At 52.2% G+C, this 17878-nt stretch overlaps 5 protein-coding genes and 1 non-coding gene across 6 annotated transcripts; 4 read left to right on the plus strand and 2 right to left on the minus strand.

The window, feature by feature from the left end:
• Positions 1-1026: 1026 nt before the first annotated feature.
• On the plus strand, positions 1027-2714 carry SMAC4_00546 (uncharacterized protein). The gene has a single exon (XM_003351951.2). The coding sequence runs from the start codon at positions 1089-1091 to the stop codon at positions 2589-2591; it is 1503 nt and encodes a 500-aa protein (XP_003351999.1). The 5' UTR covers positions 1027-1088; the 3' UTR covers positions 2592-2714.
• Positions 2715-2732: 18 nt separating this feature from the next.
• Positions 2733-5136, minus strand: SMAC4_00547 (uncharacterized protein). Its single transcript, XM_066089446.1, has 4 exons — positions 4386-5136; positions 3096-4086; positions 2974-3038; positions 2733-2918 (listed from the first exon to the last, which is right to left on the minus strand). Exons 1-4 carry the CDS (start codon positions 4995-4997, stop codon positions 2820-2822), a joined length of 1767 nt encoding a protein of 588 aa, XP_065945893.1. The 5' UTR covers positions 4998-5136; the 3' UTR covers positions 2733-2819.
• Positions 5137-5773: 637 nt separating this feature from the next.
• On the minus strand, positions 5774-5846 carry SMAC4_13148. The gene has a single exon. It is a non-coding gene; the product is annotated as a tRNA-Arg (tRNA).
• Positions 5847-6661: 815 nt separating this feature from the next.
• On the plus strand, positions 6662-7929 carry SMAC4_00549 (uncharacterized protein). Its single transcript, XM_003351954.2, has 3 exons — positions 6662-6921; positions 7077-7282; positions 7365-7929. Exons 1-3 carry the CDS (start codon positions 6804-6806, stop codon positions 7530-7532), a joined length of 492 nt encoding a protein of 163 aa, XP_003352002.2. The 5' UTR covers positions 6662-6803; the 3' UTR covers positions 7533-7929.
• Positions 7930-9209: 1280 nt separating this feature from the next.
• Positions 9210-13231, plus strand: SMAC4_00550 (uncharacterized protein). The gene is made up of 4 exons (XM_003351955.2): positions 9210-10127; positions 10217-10762; positions 10816-11178; positions 11232-13231. Exons 1-4 carry the CDS (start codon positions 9909-9911, stop codon positions 13077-13079), a joined length of 2976 nt encoding a protein of 991 aa, XP_003352003.1. The 5' UTR covers positions 9210-9908; the 3' UTR covers positions 13080-13231.
• A 512-nt stretch (positions 13232-13743) lies between these two features.
• SMAC4_00551 (uncharacterized protein) lies at positions 13744-17070 on the plus strand (the record flags this gene model as incomplete). The annotated part of the gene is made up of 2 exons (XM_003351956.2): positions 13744-14237; positions 14288-17070. The coding sequence occupies 2 exons, from the start codon at positions 13744-13746 to the stop codon at positions 16827-16829; spliced, it is 3036 nt and encodes a 1011-aa protein (XP_003352004.1). The 3' UTR covers positions 16830-17070.
• Positions 17071-17878: the final 808 nt, after the last annotated feature.

Genomic DNA, 17878 nt, shown 5'->3' on the forward strand with positions numbered 1-17878 from the left:
TTGCACTCTGCGGGACGCGTTGCCGTGGCTCAACCCCAAAGCTCGGCTCGGAAGTCGGCTGGGACGTAGAAGTATTTTCGAATGTCGCCGTTGAACCCTTAAACCATAGGAAGCGGTTACGTTCCGGTTATCAGGCAAGTTGAGCAGGGATTTAACCTAAGTTCGTCAATAGTTGTAGGGTTTCCAATGATTGCGACAAAAATCCGGTGACAGTGTGACGGAGGGACCAGGCATGGGTTTCGTTGTTGATCGGGTCTGGTGATGGAACTAAGTTATGCTGGAAGATGAACTATTCCTGGGAAGAGACTGCGGAACAATCTCCGGGGAAGACCAAGAAGATCCCTCCATTTTTGAAGCTCAAGTCTTTCTCGCCTCGTCAACCGTTGTTCTTTCCTGTTATTGTCCGACAGGAAGGAGTACCGTAAGATGGAGAGATGGAAAATGAAAATGATGGAAGCGAGTGCACTCGACTGCAACCCCGCGTGGCTTCCATCTCAGGTACCGCTTCGCATTTGTCAGGAAGCACTGGTAGGTACTTTCAGGGCAGCAAGGGGCAGGTGCCGGCGGGTGTTGGTGCCCGGGCGGATTCATTCCGTGTGACGTAGCGTAGGAATTACAGGAGTGAGAACCTTAACGGCCCAGCTCCTCCAAACTCCACCTACAGGCCCCAGTTTCCATTTTGTCATTCTGACCAACACTTGGAAGAAACATCAAACCTTGGTCATCGTCGGGTGTCCTCCATGGCACTCTATTGCCGACGAATTTCAACAAACAACACACAACGGCCGGAATGATCCCGACAATGGCGCCAATTGGGAAGCAGCTGAATCACTCCCACCAGCTGAATCACGCCCACCAACGGATCGGCTCCGTGATGGACAACAAGACCGGGTTTGCACAGACCACATAACCCCACACGCCCGCAAGCCTCGGTCGGCGGCGAGAGATTTGGCGATGTCCTTGTTCAGGTTGTTGAAGGCGCTGTCAATATTTAAACGCCCATCCATTCCCTCTTCCGCCTGGCCCCAGTCCTCCGTCCACATATCCGATTCCGGGCCGCAGTGCTACGCCGAAACGACCCACCCAACATGGCTTCTGAGGACTCCACTTTCGACATCATCATCACCGGCGCCGGTCTGAGTGGCATCAACGCCGCCTACTTGCTACAGTCCGAGCTGCCCAACCACTCCTTCACCGTCCTTGAGTCTCGCGACCATATCGGCGGAACATGGGCCTTCTGGAAATATCCCGGCGTCCGCTCCGACAGCGCCATGGCCCTGTTCGGCTTCCCTTGGTATCCGTGGACTGAGGGCACCAACATGGCTGATGCCCATCTCATCAAGAAGTACATGGAGGAGGCCGCCGCGTCCCAGGGCATCGACAAAAGGATCCGGTTCAACCACCGTGTCACCGCAGAGAGCTGGAGCAGCGAGGAGCAGAGATGGACGTTACACGTTGATGTTACTTCCAGTGACGGCACCGTTCTTGAGAAGAAGATATTCAAGACGCCATGGCTAGTTAACGCCACCGGGTACTACAGCTACGAGAAGCCCCGGCCCACTGTCATTCCCGGCATCGAAAGGTTCCAGGGTGAAGTGGTACATCCACAGTTTTGGAGTGATGAGGTGCAGTATGATAACAAGCGCATCATCATCATCGGCTCAGGTGCCACTGCCATCACCCTACTTCCTGCCCTCGCCAATAGTGCCAAGCACGTCACCATGCTCCAGCGCAGTCCCTCATATGTCGTCAGCTTGCCAGCTAAAGACACTCTTTTGCAGTTCATGGAAAGGTTCATGCCAATCCAATGGGCAGGAAGGATTAACTGGTGCATCAGGATGGTTGCGGAGACTTTGTTTGTCCAGCTGCTTCTGAACTTTCCCAACTGGGGAAGGAAGTATGTCGTCGACGCGATGCGCAGGCAGCTTCCCAAAGGCTTCGATGTCGATAAGCACTTCAACCCTCGGTACAATCCCTTCGAGCAGCGCTTGTGCCTCTGCCCACGGGGAGACTTTTTCAAGGCTTTGCGTGGCCCTAACGCTTCGGTTGTTACCGACCATATCGAGACCGTCACCGAAAACGGCATTTTGCTCAAGTCCGGGGAGACCCTCCAGGCCGACATGATCATTACCGCCACTGGTCTTTACATGGTTTTGCTTAACAAAATCGACGTCTTTGTTGATGGCGTCCGCATCAATGATACCATCGGCCAGCGATACATGTGGAACGGAGTCATGCTCGAGGGTATCCCCAATACAGGTGTCATCACCGGCTATGTGGCAGCCACTTGGACTCCTGGTGCATCCACAAGGACGAAGCAGTTCATCAAGGTCATTAAGCATGCGGAAAAGACGGGAGCTACCGTTGCTGCCCCTTATATCGACAAGGCTGAGCGTGCACGGCTTCCCAAGGAACCCTGCATTCCCAACAGCTCGACCTACATCACCGAAGTCCGTGACCGACTTCCTCTGGTTGCCAATGTGGGCCCGTGGAGGAACGGAAAGAACTGGATAGAGGATGCCATTCGGTTGTGGTTCGGATGGGTCACTACCGGAATGCGGTTCACTAGGAACCGAGCCAAGAGCGACTAAATACCGCCTTTCCTTGATTTCTTTTTCTGGAAATTGGCGTAAAGACACCAGGTAGTTCCAGTTGGGCGAGTCCTTTCCAGCCATGCTCAGTCTTGAGGTATTCAGATTCCTAACCTATAAAACCAAAGAAGCATTAATGTAATAGAATTAACTCTCCTTTTACCCGTTTACGGGTTCTGGGATATCACAAGCATTATGTGGATGATCGAGAATGCCTTTTTGTTCTTCTCATCCGTCGTACTCTTGGTCCTCTCTGAGATGTCGGAACCCGCTAGGCCATATTCCTTGCTTGCCGGGAGACAGAATGCCGTTGGGATCCAGAGTGTCCTATTAAACATGGTAAGTCTTTCCTTCTTCGTACATTTGGTTGTTGTGGACTCACCTTGATCTTCTCGACGAAGCGGTTGTAGGCGTGTCCGTTAAAGTCGTTCAAGCCCGCAATTAGATCTTTCAAGTGACGCATCAGCAACTCTTCGACCCTGCTCTCGACACACTAACACTCACCCATATGGTTGACATGCGCTCTGTACATGCCATAACCCCTCTCCTTCGCCACCTCATGAAGCCCATAATACAACTTCTTGATATTCTGCTTTTGCACAGGATCCGTCTGATCCCAGGTAAACATATTCATCAACACCACATGCCTCTCATGCATAAAGAAGTCCGCCATCAGTTCCACACCGTTCTCTTCGCAAATCGGCTTGCTCTTCCTCATCCACTCCATCACCAACTTCCCCGACGAAGGGATCACAGGCGCATAATCCCCATGCGCCGCTTTCCCATCTGTCTTGCTCTTCGGAATCGGCCAGTTAATTAACGGCAAACTCCAAAGCTGCGGGACACCAACAAACATGCTCCCATGTTCCACCGGCACCTTAGCCGCATCCACTCCTGTTTCATCAGCATACAGCGTCCCTGAGATTGTGCCCGTCGGCGCCTTCTTCGCCAACACATCCTTGATCTCCTCAAACTGCGCCTCCACTACTCTCTTGGGTCCGTACAGTCCGAACCGCGCATACCAATGCCCATACCCCGTCTCCAACCTCAACTCCTCCAGCCGCCAGTCGGGAATCGGCCCCTCACCTTTCCAGTAATCCTCCCTCCGTCCAGCAATGCACAGCGTCTCGATAAGCGAAGTAAACCACACGCAACTGGGGATCGTCCCATTACGCCGCATCTCGCCAAAGGCATCGACCATGACCTCCAGGTCATCAAAGAAAGGCATGCTGAAGCTGCACGACATGAACGCCTGCGGTTGCGGTTGGAGCCAGATGGACATCTTCGTGACGACGCCCAGGTTGGACTGCAGGAAGAGCCCTTCGATGGAAGGGCCGTAGGTGAATTTCGACAAAAAAGCGGTGGGTGAGTCATTTGCGGTTATCCCCCATTGTCCCGTGCGGACGAGGTCCCCTGAGGCGAGCATCACTTCGAGGCCGGCGATGAATTGGTGGTGGGTGAAGAGGGCGCCGAAGCCGGTGCCGCGGTCTAGGGTCTTTATTTTGATATTTCTTTGCGTTAACCTCCTTCACCTTCTGTCATGCCAGAGGAAGAAAGATCGGAGAGGAAAAGAAAGAAAGAAAGAAAAAAAGAAAGAAAGAAAAAAAGAAAAAAAGAAGAAAAGAAAAAAAAAGAAAAAAAGAAAAAAAGAAAAAAGAAAAAAGAAAAAAAGAAAAAAAGAAGGAAAGAAGGAAAGAAGGAAAGAAGGAAAGAAGGAAAGAAGGAAAGAAGGAAAGAAGGAAAGAAGGAAAGAAGGAAAGAAGGAAAGAAGGAAAGAAAGATAGAAAAACTCACATTCCCCATCACACTCCCCCACCCCAAACTCGCCGTGCTCGGCCATACCTTCTTCCCGTGGTCGACACAATATCGATACAAATCAATAAACGTCACTCCTGGCTCCACGACCGCGTAGTGGAACTGGTCATTCACTTCAATAATTTTGTTCATCCTGTGCAAGTCCAGCGCCACGGAACCGTTCACTCGAGGTGCCGGTCCGCCATATCCCAAGTTCTTGCCGCGCGAGAAAGTCCATAGTGGGATGGTGTACTCGTTGGCGATCTTGAGGATGGCGCTCAGTTGGTCTGTGGAGCTGGGGCAGACTGCTGCGCTGGGGATTTTGCGCTTGTTAGAGTTTTGGGAGTTTTCGTTCGCTGACTCGGACGAGGCGGTCGAAGAGGCTTCATGCAGGTCGTACGGGTCGATGTAATCGAATAAGGCAGAGTCGATGAGGACGGCATCCATGCCGAGGACGGAGATGAAGGCTTGGATGGCTTTGGTCCAGACTTCGTGGGTAATTCCCGGCGGGAGGACGGGGGTGATGGGATACCGGGGAATGCGCTCGTAGGTGGCTTGGTGAGCGGCTTCGTACTCGGGGTCGGGGTAGGTTTCGGGGATTGTGGTGGACATGTTGACTGTTGCAGTAGGCAGTGAAGATGGGGGTTCTTTGTTAAGTTGGGATCAGACCTGCCTAAGATGAGGGGCGTAACGGAGGGTCTGGACTACAGATATGGTGTTCATGGGAGGTTTTTTGTAGGGGTTATACACGGTAGACATCACAACTACCGCCAGCCCTACTCTAGGCCTCTCCCGCTTTCCCCTCATTGTTGTGGCTTTCGCTGCAACATATGTATATCTGTTATAGCCAGCGGGTAATATGGACTGAAGCATGGACTGCATGTTTCGGGGCCCGCTTTGAGAAATCTCGGCGATAAATCTGGCCGGCAGTGAAGAGTGTCGGATTGAAACCAAACATGCAGGGTCCTGGAGTATCAATCCGAGGAGGCCAAGGGAGTAGCGTAGGGTTTCTCTCGCTATAACGCGGCGCCGACATGGAGGTAGGGAGGGGTTCCAAACTGCTGGTGTATAATAAAATCAAGAGGTGGGGTTGCGTAGATGATGAAACATTGGTTTAGTCCCAAAAATGGTTGGTGATGCATCGCATCATGGTGCTCTCTTTGAACAGATCAAATCCAAATGGTACGTGAAGGACTAAACAACCTTTCCACGATAAGCGGGATCTCGTTTGAGATGTGAAAACCAACATGATATCGCCTGAATTGCGAAAGGTTGCACATAGGAATGATGACCAGCAATGGAGCAAAGACCAGGCAGAAAAAGTGAGATGACAACAATAAAAGAAAAAGTACAGAAGGATGATTGCGAAACATCAAAAAGAGCATGCAAGCCCGACGTGGGAATCGAACCCACAGCCTCAAGATTAGAAGTCTTGCGCGCTACCGATTGCGCCAGCCGGGCTGTACTGTTTGTTGTCTGATCTAAGCATAGTTTATGCCTCATAAAGAAAAGTTGGTGAAAGGAAGCGTCAGGAACGATCTCGATCCTTCCCGCAAGAAAGAACTGACTGCTCTGTCAGCCGGGCGGCGGCTGTTGGCGGCCAAAATTCCTCGCGCGCGCCCAGGAACAATTCGGTTGTGTGTGTCTTTGCTCCACCAAAAACATGGAACGCCAAAATGGAAAGGCATGGGTGCACCATGATGCAAATCCGTCCACTGACGTTGTCCGCTTTTTCTTTTGCAATCCGCTTTCAGTCGGCAAGGAAGTCATCAAGCCAAGACATTTTGACAGGCGGATGCAAGCTACGGCAAGTGGAATCAAAAAGTCTCCCGTCATGTTCGCTTCAGGAGACGGCTTGGCTTGGCGGTTGGTTTGTTGACGTCGTCGTTGTTGTTGGCGCGGTTCGTTGTTGGCTTTTTGATGTTGTTGCACAAACGATACGGGGGCCGTTGGACTTGGGAGGTCACCACCGCATTGGGATGGAGACGCACAGAGCTTCCTGTGATCGGATGGAAACTGCCCTGGCGGGCGTTCTGGTAGGCGACTCCTGGGCAGTTTCTAGGGCCGCGGCGCAGCGTGCGCGGGGTCTTGCCCGCGTGCCTGCCTTGCGGTTACTGCAACACCGTGTCAAAGGCTCCAGTGCGCGGGGAGGCCGGACACAGCCGGAGTTTGTGCCGTCAGCCCCGGAGGGTTGAGGGAGGGGCATTGCTAATTTGTTATGCTTTTGAGTCACTTCTGTCGCCACGTGTAAGAGTTCCATTATTTTGGATTGGTGAGACCAAGGAACTAACAGTGCGTAAAGGAAGTTCGAACAAAACTAGAAAAGCAACTCATCGGCCGGTAGCAGCGATATCACTCACTGAGAAAAGTCAGCGCAGAAACGCCAACCAAACAAGAAGCAAATCAAAAGATTGGACAATGGCGTCGCAACTACCTCTACTTGCCAAAGATGTCCCTCGGGTGGGCGTCGCAGCGATCATCAGAGATGCGGAGGGAAAGATGTTGGTGGGAGTAAGAAAGGGGTCCCATGGAGCCGGTACGTACCTCCCACGTTCAGCACTCCTGTATCCCTTTCCCTGTTCGTCGACACGGACTTCACGGACCTCATCGCAGGCCACATGCCATGATGGCCTTCGCGCTTTCCCAACAGCATTGTTTTGTTTACATGGACCACCTCTAACTGGACAACAGGAACATTGCAATTTCCCGGTGGCCACCTTGAATTCGGGGAGGATCCTTTCCAATGTGCCGTGAGGGAGACGGAGGAGGAGACGGGCCTGAAGGTCGTTGCTGAGAAAGATGTGAGCTTCACCAACGATGTCTTTGAGGCGGAGAACAAGCACTACATTACCCTCTTTGTCTCTTGCAAGAGGCTTGATGAGCAGCAGAAACCCGAGGTAAGTTTTCCTCTTGCCAGCCCGTTGTTTGGACTTTGACGAAGAGATCTGTACGGTAACCTGGCTGTGTCCTCCACTGCAGATAATGGAGCCGCTGAAATGCGAGAGCTGGACATGGATGAGCGAGGCCGACCTCAGGGTGTACATGGCCACCGAAGACGGCAAGAAGCGACTTTTTTTGCCCATCGTCAACTTGTTCAACGACCGGTTCAGGGAGCCTGGTAGTCTGACACAGGCTTTGCTTGAATAATCTGATAGCGCGGGGACTTGGTCGATCTGGTAACTGTAAGCCAGCTGGTGTTATGTTTACATCCGAGTTGGTGGCTATGGCCAGGGAAAAGGGGGAGGGCCCGTGCGGTTGGTGTCCATAACGTCGAGCGTCGACGCTGATCCAGGCTTTGAGCGAGATACCACTGGAGTTCTGGGTTCCTTAGTTATTTGTTACAGCTGGATTTGGCAATGAACTCTTTCCGAATGAAGTCGAGGATGCGGCGGCTGAGGTGGATATGGCTCATATGCCATGGTTTTTTTGGTTCACCTTCTGTTCTTCAATTTTCACCCAGGCCATCTCCACTCGTTCCGATCACAGCCTACATTTAGACGGTCTTGGGACGGGCCTAGACGTGATCGTATTTCAAAACAAGCATCGCCCAATTTTTTTTTTTTACTTTTTTTGAGAACTTCGATGTTCTGGATGGCTGTGGATCCTCGTGTCCGTCGTGATGTGCAAGACCGGTTGGGCACTCAGAGCACGTAGGGGTTTCTCAATCCCGTTAGAGTGTCTGGTGGACCTTGGCTAACGTGTGCCCCTCCAAGAAAGTTCAAGCGAACTTGTTGCCCATGTTTTAAGACGAATTTGTTAGCCGATCGAATAATATCTCATCCATACGTTAGCATGCTTCATGAACTCGTTGAGCTGCAAGCTTTCGGATCCAGGAGAGGACTCAGGAGGCATGTTGACTTGGGTAGCCAGCTGAGTTTCCCTTCGCCTCACCACTCTTTTTCAACGATGTGATGGCACTGAGGGAGACAAAGATAACCTCCACTAAGCACCAATGGGGCATCTGGAGCAATGAAAAAGACGGTGAATGAATCACGTCAAAAGAATTTATCGTAACCAGCCAGTGACACCGCGAAGATGAAGTCTTATCCGATAGAAAACGAAAAGAAGTTTAACGGCGAACGCCCCGCAGTGCCACTTTTGGTGCTACATCATCCATAGCCGGTCGGCTCAGGTACGTACACCGTGCAGATTGCATCACTGAAAATGTTTCAACCAGGATGACCTCTTTCTTTCTCTTCTATTGAATGGTGTCAACAGCACGGGCCTTGGTCGAATTCGACAACCGTCATCTCTTTTCTTCTTCATACCAAGGTCCTGAGTCACCAATATGTCATGGCCGACTTACTTAGATTATACTTTCTGAGAAAGGCTATGATTGACCGCCCTCCATCCGCCTCTTTGGAGAAACATTGAAAGGCGCTAAATCCGGACAGGTCGGAGGACTATCGGACCCCTCGTCTGAGGATGGTTTCGCTGCTGAACTTTGAATTTTCGACCTGGTCTGCGGTCCTCGGCCTGTGTTCTTGTACATAATGTATACCAGCCACTGCGTAATCATCCTGGCCCTGAAACCGGCAAAAGCTGGAACGTGCACTTTCGTGTTGTTCTCCGGGTTTTTCATCTTCTCAACATCCATCATCCATGCTGTGCCCGACAAACTGTGGACGATTTCTGCGTCTTTCAATCGATCACCAGCACACGATGTTGACTGATCTAGGCCCAAAGAGGCTAGCACATCTCAGGAAGAAGCTCCGAGTCCCTTCTAACAGGCAGCCAAGCCAGGCAAAGCAGGTTTAGTTAAGGCAGTACCTGGCACTCCTTAGCATCATCCCCATAAAACTGCAAAAGATCAGTCAACTTTTTGCCCCACCCAGTGTGTCCCGACAGAGCTCGAAAAGGCACTGACTGCGCTCCCGTCTGGCGGCGTTGTTGCCGTGAGTGCGGTTATGTGTGTGAGTGGTGAGTGGCAGGCCGGGCTGCAACTGTCTGTTTTCGTGCTTCTGCTGTGCAAGGTCTGCTGCCACTCTTTTGCTAGGGTCACTCATATTCTCGTCAATCTAGAAAACGGCCACGGCTTTCATCATCCACGGGCCACCACTTTCGGCTTGCACTCCAAAACGAACGAACGCCCAGTGCATCGTTCCCCTCCACATCCCACCATTGCCCTGTCCGCCCTGAATGCTCCTCCACCGGATTCCTTCGCCACGGTGATCTTGTCATCGAAAACCCCATCAACAACAAACCCCCCTCGTCCAGTTCCTGGCACCACCACTCCGCCAATTCCCGCCTTTTGCAAAAAGACGTACTCCAACCGAAACCAACAAGTCAGCAGGAATCTCCAGCTCGGATTCCACGTTGGTGCCATCCAACACTGAGCTCTTTTCTCCTTCGACTCGACCCCTCGGCAGGCTGTCGAGCCATTAGTCGGGCTGCCAATCAAGTCAGGTAGTCAGTCAGCCAGCCAGCCAGCCAGTGCTTCGTGGAGCTTCATCGTCCGAGACGGGACTGCTACACCACGAATCCGTCCTTCAACGCTCGCCGGGCACTTAAAGCCGCGCCATCATGCCTATCGACGACAGCCAGAGCGCGATTAGCGTCGCCTCGGAAGGGAGTCCATGTGTCGACCACCCATCTATTGGGCCCTCCCACGACAGCTTCGACATTCACCAACATCATATGGTCGCCCACCATCCGCCACCGGGCGCTTCTGTTTACCCCCCATCGGCCCCCTTTTCTGGTGCTCTGAACCCCCGGAGTTGTGTAACATGTCGGAGACGCAAGGTTTGTCTTCCATCCGCTCCTCATTCCCCGTTCCGTCCCGTCCTTTCTGGGCCCGTCTGTATGCCGTGGACCCGCTGACAGCTTTGCAGGTTCGGTGCGACAAACACATGCCATGCTCCAACTGCCGGAGAGCACAGATTCCATGCATCTTCCCCGCCCCTGGGCGGGCGCCGCGCCGGCCAAGACCAAAAGACCCGAATGCGCCGTCCAAACAACCGTCGAGCGAGCGGGAGCTGGAGCTGATGAAGCGCCTGCGAAAACTCGAGGGAATTGTCGAAGAACTTAGCGGTCAGATCGAACTTGAGGCGGTGCGACCTCCGTTTAGTTCCAGTAACTCTCCTGAGGCAGGCATGGCAGGACATGATGCGGACGGCCACACGCCAACACGAGCCGGCGATAAGCCTGGAACCCCTAATGGAAGCAATTTTGGCAAGAACTCGCCCTCAACGGCAACCGGTATGGGCACCGATAGGAGTGGCGCGCATGGTCTGCAGACGCAACTCAACAGGCCTCCTTTTGGTCCATTAAGGAGGATTTCATCCGACATCCACAAACAGTTTGGTCGCCTGGTTCTCAATGAGAAGGGCGTTACCAGATATGTCAGCAGTGGATTCTGGTCTGCGATAAACGATGAGGTAGGGCGTTCCCTCTTGTTACTTCCCCATGCATAGTACTCACCTAGATACAGCTCGACGAAATCCGTCGAGAAACGATCGATTGCGGCCACCATGATTCCGACGACTCCGACGACGAGGCTTCTCCAGAATCCGTTGACCAGCCCATCAGCCATTCAGATCATCAATCTTTCATCTTCGGTTACCGCTCCGCCGATGTCGACCTAAGACCCCTGCACCCGCTCCCATCGCAAATCCCGTTTATGTGGCAGATGTTCCAGGAGAACGTCGATCCAATACTGAAGGTGCTTCATGTCCCCTCGATGACCAAGACTATACGCCACGCCCGGAACAACATGGACAGCCTCACGCCTTCGACAGAAGCCTTGATGTTCGCCATCTACTATTCTGCTGTTGCCTCCATGGACAAAGATGAAGTATGCCTACCCTTGTTACATGTTGTCTTTGGCCCTCTTCTCACACTGTATAGGTCAAAATGAACTTCGGCGCCGAAAAAGATTACCTCGTGCAACAATATCGATTCGCTCTCGAACAGGCTCTAGCGAGAGCTAACTTCACGACAACGCCCGATGTCACCCTTGCCCAGGCATTCCTCCTCTTTCTCATTCTCGTCCGCCGCCACGATGACACGAGATTCGCCTGGACCTTGACCGGCCTACTTATTCGTATCAGCCAGGCTCTGGGCCTTCATCGAGACGGAACGAACTTCCCCAACCTCAGCCCCTTCGAAATCGAAATGAGGCGCCGTATCTTCTGGGCTGTATGTGTCTTAGATCTCCGTTCTGCCGAGGATCAGGGTACCGATCTCACTCTCGTCGACCGCACTTTCGATACCCAACTTCCTCTTAACGTCAACGATTCCGATATCTCGCCAGATATGAAGGATTTTCCAGAGTCAAGAGACGGGCCGACGGATATGACCTTCTCCTTAATCAGATATGAGATCTGCACTCTGGCGAGACGTTTGCACACGGCATCGTCCGCCATGGCACCTCTTTGCGCGGGAGATGCTGCAAGCTCGTTGGAGGAGCGCGAGGAAATGCTTGCCGAGCTACACAGGCGTGTTGAAGAAAAGTACCTCCGGGATCGCTCTTGCCTGGATAATCCCATGTACTGGGTGGCTGCAAACATTGCGCGAGTCATGGTTGCCAAGATGACCCTGGTGATATACCAGCCCGTGCTGTTCCCAGGACCCGACAGTGAAGAGTTGTCGGACGAGCTTCGGGAACGTCTCTTTAATTCCGCCATCGAAGTGTTTGAGACGAATCACATCCTCAATACCGACCCAAAAACAAAACCATGGAGGTGGCTCTTCCAGACATACACACAATGGCAAGCCGTGGCGTATCTCCTCATCGAGGTATCGCACAAGGCTTGGGGCCCTGCGTCAGAGCGCGCTTGGGGTGCTCTGAACTCGGTATATACAGCACCAAAGGAGTACGAGCTTGAGAAGCTTGCATCTCACACAGCTGTTTGGCTCCCCATCAAGAAGATGTACTTCAAAGCCAAGAGGCATCGTGAAGCTGAGACCGCCCGTCTCCGTGCCAACCCTCAAGCTGCCATGCAGCTCGAGCTGGAAGACCAGTCCAAACCCGCGCCGACCACTTTCGGAGCATTGTCAGTCACAGAGGAGATCAGCATTACGGTGGCCCGTGAACGCTGGAGGAAACTCGTCAATGCGCCACCCTTACCAGTCAAACCGGTGCCGCCCCCGAGGCAGCCAACGCCTGAGCCCGCCCAGCCTGTACAACAACAGCAACAAAACAATGAAGTTCTCACCAATGACAACAGCCATCCTAACGAGAATATGGGAGTTCCAAAACCAGAGATGATGGAATTCCTAGACCCTACCATGACCAATCAAGCTTTTAATCCACAAGAATTCATTCCCCTATGGCGGGGGCCGTCTTTCGACCCGAGCCGTCAACCCGTCTACGGATTCCCCAACGGCGACATGCCACGGATTGACAGCGCGGCGAACTTCAACCCCGCAGCAATACCCGACTTCAATCGCAGCACCACACCGGCATCCGCAGGCGGTAATCAGATGCACCACACGCCTGGTCCAGGGCCGAACATGAACACAGCTCAGGGAATGCAGGTTCGGTCGCCCGTGAAAGACGAGAATGCACCATGGTTATGGCCCGGCGCAGGGTTGCCCGAAATGCTTCGGGTACCCAACTTTCAGGTTGAAGATATGGACGTTAATATGGATGAGGGTTTCGACTGGCAAAACTGGCAGGAGAGCCTTGGTAGGTTTGAGATGGAAACTAATGGCGGGTCCGCGGCCACCAGCACTTGGGGCCCAGCAATCTAGAGACAAAAAGGAGTAATAATAGATGGAATGGAATGGCGTATTGGACGAATCTTGTTTTTGGTTAAAATCCCTTGTTTTATTTGGCTGGAGCAGGTCAGTCTTTTTTGTTGGATGTCGCACTTTTGGAAAGCTAGGACGAGGCTGCTTTGTCTGTCTCACGAGTTATGTTATAGATACCCGTTGACCTTGCCTTCATGTCATTCCTCCCCGCTCCATTCTCCTATGGGAGCCTCAACAGTGCACCGCTTCTTCATAAAAAGAACTTCGACCCACCACCACATACCGCGAAAGTGGGAGCAAAACCAACCCGAACTAGAAGTATTCGCTACCTACCAAACAGGCTCGAACATGGACACTGGCCGGGATGCAATGCGACGTTGTTTCCAGCTTACCACGTAGGGGTGCATCGAAATCGGTTGCCTTACCCCTCATTTTTGACCAATGCTAACAGTTCGTTGGACAATAGGCGCGGTGCGTGAAGAAACCAGAAGTTGCCTTATCGCTGCCACCGAAAGTCTGGCGGCCCAGGGTTGCCATTTACTCAACCTACACCAGCCCGGCATGGTGATCCAGCTCCTCCCATAATATTGCGGCATATGGGTCCAGTTGAGATTCGACACTCATCCTCGAGTTTGTCACATCCGATCATAAAGGCCACATCAACATGGACGCTCTCGGAATTCTCTCCGTCGCGGCCGCGGTGGTTCAGTTCGCTGATTTCGGAACCCGAGTTCTGCAGGAGAGCATCAATGTGTACACTGGCATATCTCTTGCTCAGGCAAGAATTGTGGAAATAGCGAAGATATCAAATGAACTGACGCAATTGACATATGCAATCGATCACAAGATGGCGCCGTTGTCGCAGTCAGCTCGCCCTCTCACCATCATAGAGATGCAGCTTCTCGAGCAGTGCCGCCGTTGTAAAGCTGCAGGAGAAGAAGTTCTGCATTGCATCTCCATCATTCGTGGCCATGGAGTCTCTAAAGTGAATCTCAACCAGCGGGACATGGGACCGCTTGACTGGCAAAATGATTCGAAACTTGGAAGCTTCAGAACGGCATTGAGTCTTGTTTGGAAGGAAGAGGAAATAGAGAAGTTGGAAAGGAAGCTGATAGACGTCAAGTCCGGTCTCATGTCTGCCATGATTTCGCATATTTGGTAAGTCCTCCTCCATCCCACTGATAGTCCCCTGTTAACTCCGTATTCAGGGAGAGATTCACGAGAGCCGAAGAATGTGGGAGCCCAACTCACATGGGAGTGAACGAGCCAACCACTCGCGGCAGCCTTGTACAACAACTTCGTTCAGAGAGCCAGCAAAACGCTTTGGCAGCAATCATTGGCGAAAAGTCTTCCCTGGATCAACAACACAACGCTCAGGATGACCCACTGCCGCCCATACTCCAGGTGGATGATGCGAGTTGCACTCAGTTTTTGCTGAGTAGCTTACGTTTTGTTTCGCTCGAAAACCGCGCGAAAGCCATCCCTGTCGCATATCAAAACACATACAACTGGATCTTCGAAAACCCGCCCCAATCCCAGGATGGCAGTACAGCAGTATGTTCCGACTTCACCACCTGGCTGGAAAATGACTCAAAAAACGTCTACTGGATCACGGGGAAACCGGGGTCTGGCAAGTCAACCATGATGAGACATCTTATTCACCATCCTCGAACGCGAGAGCACCTTCGAATATGGTCTCTCAAGGCACCGGTCCACGTGATATCGTTCTACTCGTGGAACGCAGGTGAAGACGACTTGCAGAGGTCTCAAGAGGGACTTTTGCGCACCCTTTTGTACCAGATTATTGAGGCCGTACCGGAAGTTGCTCTGAAGATTTTACCGAGCAGATGGGCAATGCTTAAGCTCTTCGGCGAGGACGCCGTGAGGAAAATGCCCGAATGGAAGTTGCCAGAACTCTACGAGGCGATCACATCTCTGGACTTGGGCAGCGTCGACGAAAACTTTAAATTCGCTATCTTTGTGGATGGCTTGGACGAGTTCGACGGGGATTATGATGATCTCATCGATCTCATGAGAGTACTACGAAATCGCTCCGGCATCAAGCTATGCGTGAGCAGTCGTCCGTGGAACGAGTTTCGAGATGCTTTTTGCGAGTGCCCGCAACTTCGTATGGAGAAGCTGACAGAGAGAGATATGGCTACATTTGTGCGCGGAAGCTTTCAAACGCGCCCATCGTTCCGAGATCTTTCTGCCGCACTTCCTTCGGAAGCGGAAGACTTGATACAACAAATCACACGCAAGGCAGAAGGCATCTTCCTTTGGGTTGCAATTGTGACACGGCTAGTCCTCGAGGGGTTACGAGAAGGGGATCTGCTGGCTGATCTTAAGCTCAAGCTTGAGGATCTGCCAAGCGACTTGAGCGACCTTTACAGCAGCCTATGGCGGGGAATCAAACCACAGTACAAAAAAGATGGCGCCCGCCTTCTGTCAATTTTCGAGACCTTTCACCGGGAACTCAAGTTCACCGGACCCAGACACTTGACGGCAGAAAGACTGTGGTTCGCAGATGATGGTCACCGAGGAATGAAGCGCGAACAGATCATTGGAAACCTCACAAGACGGCTAACAAGTCGAACACGGGATCTGTTGGAGATATCGGTGTCAGGCGTCGTCGAGTATCTACATCGCACAGCGAGAGATTGGATGCGCACGTATTGGGACCTGATAGCGGCGGAGGTGCCCAAGGATTTCGATCCACATCTCGGACTCGTTCTTGCCATCTCGTCAACATCTTCTGATCCGACGAACTGGGGTTTCAATAGGGCACGGGAAACATTTGTGCCATGGTTTCGCTACTACGACAAGTCTTGGAAGATGATCGCACAATGCTTCTACCACGCATCGCGGATGACAGTGAGAAACGAGAAAAACTGCAAACGACTCTCAGAAGCCCTGGACGACTTGGCAGAAACCCTAGCACTTGTCGGCTCGTCTCAGACGCGGAACTGTCCCCTGCCTTACTGGGCGGGTCTCAAACGAGATCCTCCGCGCGTATACGGCATGGTTTCTTTGGCAGCAGAATTTGGCGTGCTCCATTACGTCCGAGTGAAGGTTATGTCAGGGCAATCGAGCAATCAGTACCTGAAAGTCATGGGAGACGATGACGACATCTTGTGGCGACTCATCAACGGGCCTGTCGAATTCACGTTTGCGCGAGAATTTGAGCATCTAATCCAGGAGGCCAAGAAGCTGACAGGCAACGACACTCATCATGATATTTCTCCATTGGCGGACAAGCCAAGTCTGAAACAGGCAGTCAACCGTATCCGGGGAACAGTCAGTGTCGCATGCTCTCCGCAAGATCGCTATCTACTCGCTCAGGATATTCTCCAGAAGATGAAAGAAACCCCGAGGGAGTTTCCTGGGTTCGAAAAGCAGTTACGCGCCTTGTACAAGGAGGTCACGTCGGATACCAATGGTGAAAGTTCGAACCTGCTTCTCGCTTCTCAGATTACCGTCGCGAAGCCGGCTGATGAGAAGAACAACGACAGGCCCAACGTAGAGAAGTCAATGGAGTATGGAAAGGCGATAGAAAAGCTGCTGGAGAGTTATGGCGTGGTCGGCCCAATCAGAGCACGGATTCGGCGATGGTCAACTTGGTTGTCGAACGGCTCGAGCAAGTCAGGAGGGTCTGCTCTTGAACTGGATCAGCCTTGGTCTGTTAACCAGAGTGAGACTGCTTCTGTGTATGACTCGCCAAGCCAGGCATCCTTCGGATCATCTATATGAGCAATCAACCGGCGTTGTGCAGGGGGAAGATAAAGGTTGGAGACACCACCTGACCTGCCAGACCTGTTCGTGTTCACTCCCTGGCTAATGTTCAGACGAAACCATTGGTTTTGCTCAAAAAATGTAGCACCGGGCATATCTGGCTTCGATCAGTTTGCCAGTGAGTTGATGCTGTGAGTGGAAATGGTATGCGCACTCAAAAATCAAAATGCCCAGGAAAATACATGGTTTTTCACTCCCTCACCAACCACGAACAGTCAATTCCTTCGTGATCCCGTCGCGCCAGACGTCCGAACGGTCACAAGCTGTGCCACCTCAAAATCTTTTCCACATGTGCTCCTTCCCGTACAGCTTGGCTGCTTCTCGGCGAACCGAGGCCCTCGTCACAATCGTCTCCGACCATTGTGCAGATTCTGTCTTCATGCCAAATTCTGCGGGTAATCCCCTCTTCCTGGAGCAGGTGAAAGTGGCGCTACTTCCTCTCCCCTACTACGCCGAATTCAGCGGGGAGTTCCCCTTCTCTTCTCCTGTCTTCAACCTCTCAATTGGTCAATTATTCCCAACTTGTCGGTCCGTCTTGTTGTTGATTTTCCTTTCTTCTTCAACCTCTATTCAACCGAACGTTTCTTGGCTAGTTCGCGTTGCGTTCCTTTTGACACCCTAGCAAGACTGGCCTGTATCGTTTGAATCTACAACTGCAGTACTCACGACGCGAATTACTTGTGACGGTGGCATCGCAACCTCACCGGTGGCTGTGATCGAGCAGAACTGATTTGGCGACTGCATCATGCCGCCGACAAGGTCGGCATCCTTAGGAGGACATCTTTCATGTTGCACTGCGCGACAGTGCCCATGATTGGTTTGCCACGGAAACGCCCTCCAGCCTCTCGTGGTCTGCAGAATTTCAGGAAATGGACAAAAGTGGTTTCGGCCATGGCTGCCTAACGCCAGGACCGTCGGACTCATTTCGTGCATTTACTCACGCCCACACAACACAGCCTTGGAAGTTTAAATCATCTCTGTCTTTCTTTGGCGACATTCGACCATGC

The sequence above is a fragment of the Sordaria macrospora genome, chromosome 1, assembly GCF_033870435.1.
Source record: "Sordaria macrospora chromosome 1, complete sequence".
NCBI lineage: Eukaryota > Fungi > Ascomycota > Sordariomycetes > Sordariales > Sordariaceae > Sordaria > Sordaria macrospora.

What these genes read in the sequence shown, in the direction of transcription:
- SMAC4_00550 (XM_003351955.2), top strand. Translation starts at nt 9,909, where the DNA reads ATGCCTATCGACGACAGCCAGAGCGCGATTAGCGTCGCCTCGGAAGGG. An exon ending in TAACATGTCGGAGACGCAAG is followed by an intron (nt 10,128 to 10,216) that starts GTTTGTCTTCCA and finishes ACAGCTTTGCAG; the next exon opens with GTTCGGTGCGACAAACACAT. An exon ending in CCTCCATGGACAAAGATGAA is followed by an intron (nt 11,179 to 11,231) that starts GTATGCCTACCC and finishes CACACTGTATAG; the next exon opens with GTCAAAATGAACTTCGGCGC.
- SMAC4_00547 (XM_066089446.1), bottom strand. Translation starts at nt 4,997, where the DNA reads ATGTCCACCACAATCCCCGAAACCTACCCCGACCCCGAGTACGAAGCC. An exon ending in AGCGCATGTCAACCATATGG is followed by an intron (nt 3,039 to 3,095) that starts GTGAGTGTTAGT and finishes GTCACTTGAAAG; the next exon opens with ATCTAATTGCGGGCTTGAAC. An exon ending in GCTTCGTCGAGAAGATCAAG is followed by an intron (nt 2,919 to 2,973) that starts GTGAGTCCACAA and finishes CATGTTTAATAG; the next exon opens with GACACTCTGGATCCCAACGG.
- SMAC4_00546 (XM_003351951.2), top strand. Translation starts at nt 1,089, where the DNA reads ATGGCTTCTGAGGACTCCACTTTCGACATCATCATCACCGGCGCCGGT.
- SMAC4_00549 (XM_003351954.2), top strand. Translation starts at nt 6,804, where the DNA reads ATGGCGTCGCAACTACCTCTACTTGCCAAAGATGTCCCTCGGGTGGGC. An exon ending in AAAGGGGTCCCATGGAGCCG is followed by an intron (nt 6,922 to 7,076) that starts GTACGTACCTCC and finishes ACTGGACAACAG; the next exon opens with GAACATTGCAATTTCCCGGT. An exon ending in ATGAGCAGCAGAAACCCGAG is followed by an intron (nt 7,283 to 7,364) that starts GTAAGTTTTCCT and finishes CCTCCACTGCAG; the next exon opens with ATAATGGAGCCGCTGAAATG.